Source organism: Pleurodeles waltl, chromosome 4_1, assembly GCF_031143425.1.
Source record: "Pleurodeles waltl isolate 20211129_DDA chromosome 4_1, aPleWal1.hap1.20221129, whole genome shotgun sequence".
Classification (NCBI taxonomy): domain Eukaryota; kingdom Metazoa; phylum Chordata; class Amphibia; order Caudata; family Salamandridae; genus Pleurodeles; species Pleurodeles waltl.
In genome coordinates this window covers 600,271,313-600,284,561 of record NC_090442.1, presented here as the reverse complement: position 1 = coordinate 600,284,561, position 13,249 = coordinate 600,271,313, and the positions used below count along the sequence as shown (strand labels likewise).

General features: G+C 41.8%; 1 protein-coding gene across 3 annotated transcripts in view; it reads right to left on the bottom strand.

Moving 5' to 3' along the window:
• Positions 1 to 13,249, bottom strand: part of HCFC2 (host cell factor C2) — a 218,503-nt gene that overhangs the window by 200,894 nt on the left and 4,360 nt on the right. For all 3 annotated transcript variants that reach the window (XM_069228999.1, XM_069229001.1, XM_069229000.1), the window contains exon 2: positions 5,755 to 5,903. In XM_069228999.1, the coding sequence (XP_069085100.1) occupies positions 5,755 to 5,903 (149 nt within the window). The remainder of the gene's footprint in view (positions 1 to 5,754; positions 5,904 to 13,249) is intronic.

Genomic DNA, 13,249 nt, shown 5'->3' with positions numbered 1-13,249 from the left:
CTTTAAGATTATATTAGCGTGCAAATAGGCAACTTAATGGTTAAGCTAGTAGTGGTGGGGATGAATGAATGAAAACTAATGTGGTTTGCTTAGTTTGTGAGATATACCTCAGATTAATGGAGAGCCTTTCCGGCAGCTTCTTGCTGCTGTCCCCAGTAGTTTTGCAGTCAGCAGCGTGCAAGCTGCTCTGTGACAGGGACCCTCTGCATGACCTATGGTGTGCTTGTGAGCACACAAAGCTTCAATCCAGTACAAGGCATTGGAAGAGACGGACATGGAGGGGGAAAAACACAGGTAAACAAGCATTTGCAATGCACTAGGGCCTCGCATTTCTCAGAGTTAAAGCTATTAGCAGTTGTAAACTCCCAACCGGATTTTTTTTGCCACATTGAATGGAAAAAAACAGAACGATCGCGCTGCTACAGTTCACTCGTAATGAAACCTATCGGCAAAAGTGCAATTATCTAAGTAACTGGCAAAAGTGCAATTAACTATGTGACAGGGTCGATGTTATGCAAAGTGCACGACTTCTGCCAAGCGAGATCACGCTGCGAACAAAAGATAAAAAGTAGTCCACAAACCGGATGGAAAACAGTGCGCCTCGCATGCTTTCATTACTTGGTCGCTGTGCTCGAGGAGGGCTAACCACTGGAAAAGGCATGACGTAAGCATGCCTTCCACTAATGAAAGCAAGTAGATTTTAACAGACAAGCCCACGAACCAATGAAAGACACTGACGTGACGTGGATGGGGCTCCGAGCCCTTTTGTAACTCCTAAAGCGTCTCGCAAGCGAAACGCATTTGCAAGCGCATGCGATGCAGGCTATACCCTAAAAAGGGCTCTCACTCCTTTTGTTTTCTTGTTGGTAATCTTTCTTGGGCTGCACCGTGGCTTATCACACCAGTTATCGCAGAGAACACTAATCAAAAGTAATTAAAGGTGTACTTTGTCTGTGCGCCACGGAATCTTAAGGTAGTAACACATGGTATTTGCTACCAAATAAGAAGGCAGCAGAGAAACGAGAAAATGGTGCTAGCCAACGGGAAGCAACAGGCAGGCTCAGACCCCATTATTAGACATAAGAGTTTTGCAAGCGAAATCGCATGCGCTAGCGCATGCTCTTTCAGGCTCCACCTACAAAAACGCCGACAAAATGTGTCAGCCATTTTGTAATGGCATGACAATATCTATCTATAATTGTAGCCACCATAACCAAGCTATATTAGCTCCAAAAAATAGATCTTGTTCCTGAAACAATTAGTCTAGCATATTTACTCTAAAATCTGAAATTCATTTTAGCACTATTGAAGCAGATAAAGTCTACAAACAAAAATACTGTTACATAAGGACTACAACATAGTGAAAGCAACCAAAAATGTGTCAGCCATTTTGTAGTGGCATATAAAAATCAATTTCAAGGGAAAATTAGATAAAATGCATTGTTTGATAAGACAGTGCCATCACCTTTGCATGCCGTTCCCATACACATTGTACTTACACTGTAAAGTAACTCAGATCCAACAAAACACAAAAAAACACTATTGTCAGAGATGCTGAAAATTCAGATAGACCAAAATATAAACTTATCCTCCATTGTGGCACTACATAGACAGACATCAAGTAGGTGAATTAAGCTCTCAGAAGGACTACGTTTCTTCAGAACAGTCACAATATATACACACTGGAAGAAAGGGACCGTCAGGTAATCCATGAAATCAAAAACAAGTTTTCAATGCGTTTTATGGTTTTTATTAACTAATAAAGTATTTTTTATCATCATATCACTGGAAAAAAAGGGACTGTCAGCCAGTTCATGAAATCAGAAAAACTCCAACATCCATTAAACAAAACAAAAAACCTTTGTCCTATCCCACTCTAGCAGCAAAAGCCAAAACCTCATTCCAAACATGTGCCATTTAATACTAACATAAAGATTGGTATAACACAAATGGGGAAGATATAACAAACTGAACAAAACCCCCCATATATTATATAATAATTACATAACAAGGTGAGACAACGTCACATCTATTTTATTTTTATTTTGTGGAACCCTCATGAGGACTATTCGCCAAAATAGGTATCACCACTTTGAGAGCGTATAACCAGAAAAACTACTAGCACAAAGGCCCATTCAAAAACAGGCATACAGCATAACAACAAAACCAAAGCAAAACAGATTATGTGGGAAGGACTGAGAGTTCCCGAAAACTTGCTTACAAAAAAATGATTATATTCATGTTCTCTATTTAAACCAAACTCAACTGTAAGTAAGCATGAAATTCATTAAAGACATTGCTAGTCCAAGATACTTGCTTCCAAATAGAAACAGGAGTCAAGTGAGCTGGTTACCTCAACAACCTAAGGCCTTCTATATATACACACTACGTGTACCATGTGCCAGTTTAGCATGTTCAAATATAACACAAACTTCAACTATAAGATTAATTCTTTCATCAATTGTCGACAACGTTTGCTGTCTACACAATAATTTGCACATGCACCAAGGTGTATGTAGGAAGCACTACTAGAGAGCTAAGGCTTAGGATAGCGTAACATGCAAGGGCTCTCCCCCAACAATGATGCTGCTTAACCTCTGTCCTCCCATATTTGTAATAGAGATGTGAGGTATCCTTTCAAAATTCATGGGATTGATGTTGTGACAACAGATGCTTGTGGTAGAGATAAAGAATGCATACTGAGTGAGACAAAGGGAAACATGAGTTTCATCATTTTTTGTAAGCAAGTTTTGGGGAACTCTCTTGAGAATAAATGCCATATATTATGGTGGTAATAATAAAGCTGGTTCTCTTCTAGCTTGGTGTTTGAAACAAGGAAAAGGAAAAACAACTATTAAATCTTTCACAGATAACTTTTGAGATAAAGAACTAGCATCACGTTCCGCTTCTTACTGGAAGGACTTATACACTCAGAACACACACCATCAGTTGATCTATCAACCAATATTTCTGTAATCTCAAACCAAGAGACCCATTGCAGATTGACCTCTCATTTTTAGACCAACCCCTACAACTTACAGAACTATATACAGCTTTACAATCTCTCCCCCTGGGTAAGACTCCAGGCCCAGATGGCTTCACAGTAGAATTCTTTATTCAGTTTGCTAAATCTCTCTTACCCACATTCTGTCCATTACTTAATCACTTTATAAAGTCAGGTTCTGCATCTGGCTCATTTATGGAGGCCATGATTTGTCTAATTCCCAAAAAAGATTGGGATGCGAATGAATGTAAAAACTATAAACCCATATCTTTAATTAATACAGATTGTAAACTCTATGCCAAGGTTTTAGCTCTCCGTTTACTCCCATATATGCCTGATTCTATGGATTCTCACCAATCTGGATTTATCCCTAATAGAAATGTAGCAGACCACTGAAGATTTATATTGTTTTGCCATTACAAAATTGCAGACTCATTTTGTAGTCTTCTTTCACCTGCAAGTTTCGGCTTACAGGTGATTTGAGTTTAGTTTGCAGGCTTTACCTATTTAAATGGCACCTAAAATGTGAGATTCAAATCAGTGCGCATACTGGGGAGGCCATTTCTACAATATTCGGAGTAAACATGGATGAGTTGGCTAGAGGGGGATTCGCAAGATAGTTGCGTTTTTGTTTCTGATAGAAAGCCTCGCTGGGTGGTATGGAAGGCTGGTTATCTGCTAGGGTCCTTTTGATTTGACTGTGGGACAGATCATGCAGGGTTCCATCTCAAACTGGAACTGCGTTTCTAATCAGGAGTGACTGAATAATTTTTGAAGGTGCCTGTGCAGTTGAGGGATTGTGCTGTTGTGAATCCTTTTGAACTGTTGAACCGTAGGCTTGGCATATTTTATTTTTTTGGCAGGCAATGTTTTATTGAGTATTGCAAGTGTGGAGGAGGGGTGGGCGAAGAATTATGCTGCACCGGCAGAGTTTTACCCACTCCGTGTAGAGTTCTAAAAAACTCTGCAAAGTGATGAGGACCAGAGTTGTTTCTCTTGCTCACGCTCGTCAACGTTAAGTTGGTGAGCAAGATTTCTGAATGTGACCGGTTGCGGTAGGCCTCGACCGCTTGAAATGAGAAAGCTGCTGATTGCGTTGAGGGAGCTGCACTCAAATAAAAAATCTACTGCAGCAGGAAAAAGAAGTTAGTGTCCTCTGGCCGTAATGCCATTCCTGCTGATTTTATAGCACGGGAGAAACTGCTGGTGCTGAAAATCATGGCGAACAGAGCAACTTACTCAAATTCTGCCACAGGCGGAACTCTGTGTAGCATGGCGGAGTTTTTTCAGCACTTTGCAGAGTTCCATGTAGCAGAACTCTGTGAACTCCGCCCAGACCTAAAGTGAAGTATGGGTCATGAACTGGTGTGTATGTTAAACAATTTGCTTTTCACATCCCTGAATTTTGTAATGTGTTATTATGTTGTTAAAGTATAGGTTTGGTTCTTCTCTGTAGAGTTGTACTTTGTTTAGAATGATTCATTGGGGTGTGGCCTAGTTCTAGTGTACTTTTTGTGATGTTTACCTTTTGCTTTCTAATCTGGTGTGGTTTGGTCAAGCGAAGGAGTGGGCAACTTAGGAGTATTTCCACCAAGTAACAGATGTGTGTTATTTAGGCTGTGCGCTGTTGCACTGTATAGGTAGCAGTTTTTGATAGATGGGCGACCTTAAGGCTAGCATGAGTTGTTGCTTGGTTGTATTTGATTTATAGTTCACACAGGATATGTAGATATTTTCTGTCTTTTAAAGTTCTAGGGACTTATGAACTAGTAAACTGGATTATTTATTGAAACGGCCATACCTATGGAAACATGAGGCTGAAATTTTAGCCAATGAATGCATGATTTCTGAAATTTGTGCCCAAGGAAATATGGGGAAGAAATGTAAACTGGAAAATTATAATGAGTATGAACGATTTTCCCATTCTAGCTGTTGTAAGAACACGTTGGCATTTCTTTCATTTGATGGGTGACTCTTATTTCTCACTGAAGGGATAATTCTCTTTTGGCGATGTATGTGGTGAATTATGAATAATAATATTATAAATAAAGGTTGTTTTTTTTTAACTTATGTGTAGATTAATCAAATATTTCATAAATAATCACAGACATGTGATAAGGTCTTTTTGTTTGGGCTTTTGCCAAATTAGTGAGCGATAACACTGGATTTTGTTCTTTGGTAATGTTTGTTGTATGTTGCGTTTAAATTGTAATTATAATTAGTTATGTTGCATTATTGTGTATTCAGTGTTTGATATCTGCTCGTACTATTCCATTCTATTGCTTAAGTTGTGTCTTATATCTTTTTTAACAGCACTGAAGAAGTTTTTATGTTCAGGGACGAAACGTGTTGGCTGTGTCCATCCTGATATTTATAAACACAAGCAAGAAATTCTATTACACTTGCTCCATAATGTTTGAATCTATAATGTTTTTTCTAACTTTTGATACCCTGAAGTGACCCTGCTTCTCCCTCATGTTGTATATAGTTACACAAGCAGTTTTTAAGAGATAGGTTAAGTATAAATCATCACTCACATTTCCACACCCACTCGAGCCACCACCCTCACTCTCTTAAAGATCATAAGCAAAAACAAATATGCAATTATTTTCCCTCATTTCATGAACTAGTTCAGGCCCAAGCCATCACCTGTGTGTTTTTTATGAGAACACCAGCTTGTTCCAGTGATAATTTTCTCCATCACATTCCACAGATCACTAGTAATCCAGGAAAGAAGGTTTTCATCTCACCTGTAGTTCATATAGCTCGTTACTGTATCGGCCATACTCCACCATCCCACCAAATACAAGAATTCTTGTTCCATCGCAGACAAAACCATGGGCAGCACAGCCTGGTGGGATGTCACCTCTTACTGCAGGGAGGAACCACTGGTTTGTAGCTAGTTAATAAAATTAAAAAACACAAAGGAAAATGGCTAGAAATACACTTTTAGTTTTCTCAATTTCGAAATGCATACAATTCTCACACTTAACTTGCTCTTCTTTAGAAGCCACTGAAATATTTATTTTCAAGGATTTCAGTGGGATTACAAAAGCTTACATATGGTACCACATTTTGTATTTTTATTTTCAGTTGGTACAATTGAAAGAATCAAAACTTGACTGTGTGGTAATGCCAGAAAAATACTAAAAACTAAATATTATGGCTGACTATGAGTATCTTCTTCAAAATGTTTTATTTCTAACTTCCCTAGATAAAAAGTTCTTAAAACAATACTTTCTGATAACAGGACTTACCTTTCTCTTCTGGTGTAGGATTGGAAAGAGAGATATACAAGACTTGAATAAAATTTGTGCTGGTCTTAATCGTTGAAAATTGTAATTTTAAATCAAATTGGGAGAACAAGAATGGTTTAAAAACTGTATTTTGATAGGAAATGCATTTATTTTGAAATGTCTGAGTTTATCTTTATTTATATTAAAATTATCATTCATTTGGTTGCATGTTTTTCCCACTGACTCTTATTAAAAGGACGGCATCACCATACTATCACGTTTTACACTTTCTTACCTCTTCTGTACATTTCACATACTTAAACTTACTTCTTATTTTATCCCTCAGCTACATCCTCTCCAATCTTACTTTTTTCTGTTCCTAGCCGGCAAGAGAATCCAGCAAGTGTATTGTTTGCCACTAAGATCTGGTGTGACTTGCAGGTAAATAACCCCAGCAGAACCAGCTCAGGTTCCCATCCATTTTTCCAACATTGGTAAATTGAGAACAGTAAAGTTAGTGGTCTGTCCATAGAGGGTAGTGTGACTCCTTGTGAATTTGTGAATGCAAGTGTGTGATGGTGAGGTCACTGGTATCTATTTTCCATTGCCTCTGGTAAAGCATGACAAGATGAAGCCTGAGGAACCTCCTCCCTGTACTGGCAAAGTGTATTTCAGGCATTTCTGAGTTGTGGCTTTAGTATCAGACAGTTGGGTATGGAAGGATGAAGAATAGCCTGCTCTAGTTATGCAGCACTGACCAATATACAGAGGCCTGCTGACAATCTCTTTTTGAGCATCACTGCTTGGTTTGAGAGAGGGTATGGGGAGGTGGAGAAAACAGTCTCCTTTGTTGTACAGAAGGAATCATCCTGATAGGACTATCATATGTCCCTACCAAAAGGTACTACTCTAAAGCAAAAGGCTCATGACTGCCATGGGCAAAGTCATTACAGGTGAATGTGCTCACATTATGAGACACTCCTTGTCACACCCTACTGTGGAAACCATCACCTGAAACTGTGTCTGCTCTGAGGAGGTGAGATGAGCTAAGAAAGGGAACCACTTTGGACTAGTGCAGTGGATTTAACATTTCTCGTCTGCAACAGGACTATAAAAGTGGAACTGAAACGTCCCACTTGGTTCCAGATTTCTTGCTCACAAAAGAGGTGGTACTCCGAAGACTACCAAAGGAATTTCTGACATCCTGAGCTAATGTTGCCGACATTCAGTTTCACAAAGGTGAAGGGACATCACTTGATAAGTGTGCAAACAGCTTCTAAAGAAGCCGTGGGACTGCCATGGTACTGGAGCCTGCTTGGCCTGCTGAAAGAGAGCAATGAAAAATACCACACGTAGGAGACAGCCCAGACACTGTGCCAGAGTAGAAGAGAAGCCCAGTAGTGCAGATTTGGGTAGGAACACTGCAGAAGCTGACCCAACATATTGAGGTGGGTCTTATGTCTCCCCAACCACTGAAATTGCTAGTGGTACGCTGCATTCAAGAAGTACAAGAAAGACCACCAAATGAGTTGACCTGATTGCTAGAGCGAGTTTCCATTCCTTCCCATTGCCACTTAAGCTATACCTGGAGCACTGAGCCACCAAGAAGAAGGACATAGCAAGAGGCCGCGACCACGTCCAAGGCCTTCAACAAGTGTGACCAACATCCACATCCGCTGTCGACTCTGCTGATGAGCGAAAGATCGCCAAAGTTTCTACGGATGGTAGGTTCTTCACTTGATTGGGAAGACTGTTTTAGAACGGTTTATACGCTGGACCCAGCAGCATCATTCACTGTGCAGTCACAGTCTGCACAGGCCATCTCACATACACTCCTGAGTAATTACATCGAGCTTGGGACATCAACTCTGCTATACTCAGGTAACTCCCTAACTTGTACCCTCTAGCTATTGGAACTCTTTTGGCTTTAAGAATAAGAAATGCTATGGTGCAGCTTTCCTGTCTGGGGCATTGAAGAACTGGCATATAGCCCTCAACACAGAAGTCTGCTTATGCCGTTAATAATAAGCCTGTGACGTTATTCTAAGACTGATACGTTTAGTCTATTTTCCATGGTTGTACTAATTAAGGAACCTATGATTACAACAGAGTAAATTTATAGTATTCTGAATCAAACACAATACGTTTTCGCACAGATGGTATTCTGAACTCATGTATTTGAAAGTGCTTTCATATGCAATAATGAAGAAAAAAAAGATTGTGAAATCAAATGTTTTCCTAAGATCACACAAATTTAAGACCGGAGGCTCCTATTATGCATTCTTTTCTTACTTTATTTAGAATAGCAGCAGTCAAGAACTACAGCTCCCAATAGGCTCAGCAACAGGCTAGCCAATGGGAGCAAACAGTAGGCATACACTGAACCAATGAAGAGCCAGCAAGGACCATAGAGTACACATTTGACTGCAAGCAGCCCTCTTTTCTTGCTGCTCGCAGTCAAGATAAGAACCCTTATTTCACTCTCCTTAATTCTGAATTCGTTTATATATGTATATATTGCTATTTTCATTATATGGGTTGTGGTTGCTAGGCGCCTGAGGCTCACGCGTTCGTTTTCGATTGTTTTCTTCAACCATGTGCGCCGTTTATTTCCTCACAGCTTCTACCGCTTACCGCTCCTCATTGAGCGCTCATTTTTTCCTTTGCCGGCTCTACGCTTCACTTTCCCGTGAGGGAACATCGTCCCTCAGACACACCTTTCGACACTCCTGCAGTAGGCATTGTCCCTGAGGGCGTGGCCTTCCTCCGCCGGCTCAGCGCTTCGTTTCCCTGACAGAGTTTCCCTCTCCATGCGAGCGCGTCTCCCAGACACTCGCATTCTTCAGTTTGTTTCCTCCGGTCCATGTCCTCAATAAGGGGCGCGGCCCTCCTCACTCCTCACTGGCTATTTCTTTTATTTCTCCACCCCTGAGGGGAGTGTGTTTATTTTATTAAGTCGCTTTTATTTTTTGCAGTGCTTCTTCTTATTAACCGTTTCCTGCCCATTCCTTCAGTTTTGGGTCTACATGGATTCTGACAGTTCTCCTGTCATGTCTGATGTAAATGAGGATGAGAAAGTCTTCAAACAAGACTTGAATATTTTTATTCAGTCCTCTGTCAAACAAGCTTTACAAGCTTCCATTGACAAAATCTCAAAAAACATTGAAAATACTGTCAAAAACATGGTGTTCAATTCTCTGGCCCATTCTGCAGGGAAAAGCAGAAAACGCAAACAATCTCTAAAGAGAATTTCTAAAGGCGCTGAGTTGACTAGTAAGGTTCCCTCACAACAGATGATTGAGGACTTGGTTCCTTCCAGGCCTACTACTAAGGAGGGGAATACCACAAAAAATACCAACTTGTTTTCCTCGCTTCATGCTAAACGCAAATTTAGATAAAAAAACACTGATGATGCGCCAAAAAAGATTGTTATTACTAATATTTTGGACACAGATGACGATGACATGGCTGACTTATCCCATTCTGATATTCCCGATGACAGTTTTTCGACTTTCTCTCCTCCTCCAACTAAGAGTCTTAAAATATCTTTTGCTGATACTTGCTCTGCTATTGGGGATTCCGATGGAGTTCCTATGTTTGACCCCACTCTAATTCATCATCCCAATTCCACCGAATGGCTTCCGTCTTCCCATGTGGGTGATTACATTTTGTCCTGACTACGTCTCCCTCTGGACAAACAAACCTGTGCAAAACTAAAATCTGAGTGTCCAAGACCTTCCATAGATCAATCGCTAATTATCTTTTTCACAAAGTTTGGCAAGGATCCCCGTAAAGGGGTTGACAAAGCCTGGACAACCGGTCAAGACAAACTTCTTGACGTGGTGGGCCCTCTAGCCCGTATTTTTAACCTGGCTGGGGCAGCCAGACTGGATGACTCCAATAATCCTTCAGATCTTTCTCTCTGGATCCAAAGAGCCTTCTGCCTTTTAGGAAATGCCAATTCAGCTATTATTCACGAGAGGAGAAAGGGTTTACTCCTGAAACTCGACACAAAACTGGCTAACCTTGCATCTCTAGATCCCGGCATTCAGGCAGACGGAAAACTTTTTGGAGATTCCTTCATTAAATACCTCAGTCGCTATGTCACGACCTTCTCCTCGACTGACAAAGCCCAACAATCCTTGAAGAAGGTATTCAACCAGCGTGTTTTTGCACAGGAGCCGCTTTACCGGCCGCACCTACCGAAACCAAGGTGCAAGAGGCTCCTTTAACTCTAATTACAACCAGGAATTCAAACCCCAATTCTATCCCCAGAGGTCCAGAGGTTTCTGCCAATCGCAGACAGCGTTACTCCAGATCCAGCAACTCCCAATGTGAGCATGTGTTCTGGCCTTCCTGTGGGAGGGCGTTTAAAATATTTCATCCAAAAATGGCGCTTAATACTCTCAGATCCTTGGGTTCTAGATATGATCCAGGGTTATCAGACAGAGCTTTATTCCCCTCCTTTCCAATCCTTCGTCCCTCCTCCTCCAAAGTTTTCTCATTTAATGTCTTCCCTCATTACCACAGAAGTCCAGTCTCTACTAAACAAAAAACGCCATCCAACCTTCTATCCCCGATCCCTTGGGTTTCATGAGCTCCCGGTTCCTCGTACACAAGAAAAGGAAAAAACTGAGACCAGTAATCAATCTCAAATCAGTCAACCAATTTGTAATATATCGCCATTTCAAAATGGAAACTATTGTCCATCTCAGGGACATTTTACTTCAAAATGACTGGCTTGTAAGATTAGACCTCCAAGATGCCTACCTAACTATTCCCATTCATCCTTCTCACAGAAAATTGTTATAATTTCAATGGCTCTCAAAAACTTATCAGTTTTCCTCCCTTCCCTTCGGCCTCTCGTCAGCCCCCTTGTGTTTCACAAAATTATTGAAACCGGTTGTAGCTCATCTTGGATCTTTAGGTATCAGACTCATAATTTATCTAGACGATATTCAACATGCATCAAGATGTGCCATCTCTTCGCTCTCATCTTCGTCTTACAAGCTCTCTCCTCACAGACCTAGGTTTTCTTATAAACCCAGAAAAATCCATGGTGGTCGCCTCCCAACAAATGGAATTTTTAGATTTTCAGATAGATTCCTCCTCAGCAACTTTCCATCTCCCTCCCTCAAAAGTTTCTTCAATCAAGAAAGAGCTCCTTCAAACGCTGCTTGGGGGAACCAGATCAAAAACGTTGGCCCTACTACTGAAAAGCCTTTGGGAATTCTGCCTGTCCCACAAATTTTCCCTCCTTGCGGAATATCTACCAGGTGCCCAGAATTCTATAGCGGATTGGCATTCCCGCCATCTCAAGGATACCAGTGATTTCGAAACTTCATCCGTCTGTTTTCCAAAAGCTTCTGAACAAATGGGGTCCTTTCCGCATATATCTCTTTGCCTCTCGACTCAATTCCCAACTTCCGCTTTTCTTCAGTTGGCGTCCAGACACTCTGGCAATTTCAACAGATGCATTTCTTCAGGATTGGTACCAATCGTTCAATTATGCCTTTCCTCCGTTCATCTTAATCAACAGAGTTTTAGCCCAAGTCAGACGTCAAAAAGCCTCTTTGGTCATCATAGTTCCCTTCTGGCAGTCCCAGGTTTGGTTCCCTCCTCTTCTCGAATTATCGAGGGACTTTCCTCTCCTTCTCCCAGTCTTCCCTTCTCTCCTCCTAGATCCGTCCGGATCTCCCCACAACCTAATCCTCAACAACTTGGAGGGTCTCAGACGGCCCAACAAACCACTCTTATTTTGTCAGAGGCTTCTGAACTCATTAGTAACGCCTGGGACCCCGGCACAAAGAAAGCATATAGATCAGCCTGGTCTCTTTGGAAAGGCTGGTGTGTGGGAAAATGTATCAATCCCTTTTCAACAGATTTAAGCCTAATCATTAACTTCTAAGCTGCCCAAGCCAGTTCAGGCAAGTTTTACAGAACTATAAATCTTTATAGATCAACTATCTCTATGCATCATCAACATATTAACAGCAAACCTGTCGGAGAACATCCCCTAATTTGCCGCCTCCTGAAGGGAGTAAAACTGACTAAGCCTTCTGCTTCCAAATACTCTTACTAATGGGATGTATCCCTTGTATTAAATGTATTCCTTGCTTGGCTGGACAATCCTGATCTTTCTCTGAAAATGCTTTCAGCTAAGTTAACCATGTTGTTGTGTCTAATCTCCATTAAACATGTGTCTGATGTCAAATCTTTAGATGTTTTTTCTCGCCAATTTATGCCTGCGGGTGTTTTATTTCACATTTCTAAACGTACTAAAACCAATCTTCATTCAGTCTTTTATCCTTTTTTCCCTGACAAACCAAAACTCTGTGTGGGTCTCTGTTTAAAGGAATATGAAAAAAGAACCCTCAACCTCAGAATGCCCTATCTCTATCAACTCCTAATTTCCTTTCGTAAGCCCCATAAACCAGTCACTTCGGCCACCTTAGCCCGGTGGGTCAAATGGGTTATGTCCTTAGCGGGCATAGATATTTCCACCTTTGGAGCCCATTCTTCAAGGGGAGCCATGGCTTCTAAAGCTTTTTCAATAGGTGCCAGTTTAGAGGACATTCTCAGGTCGGCCGATTGGCCTAATGATAATGGGGGCCAACGACCGCGGAAGCACCGCCAACAGGCTGGCGGTGCTTCCGGGGGCATTCTGACCGCAGCGGTAAAGCCGCGGTCAGAAAAGGGAAGCCGGCGGTTTCCCGCCGGCTTCCCGCTGCCCCAGGGAATCCTCCACGGCGGCGCTGCAAGCAGCGCCGCCATGGGGATTCCGACCCCCTTCCCGCCAGCCTGGTTCTGGCGGTTCTCACCGCCAGAACCTGGCTGCCGGGAACGGGTGTCGTGGGGCCCCTGGGGGCCCCTGCAGTGCCCATGCCACTGGCATGGGCACTGCAGGGGCCCCCTAACAGGGCCCCACATTGATTTTCAGTGTCTGCGTGGCAGACACTGAAAATCGCGACGGGTGCAACTGCACCCGTCGCACACCAGCAACTCCGCC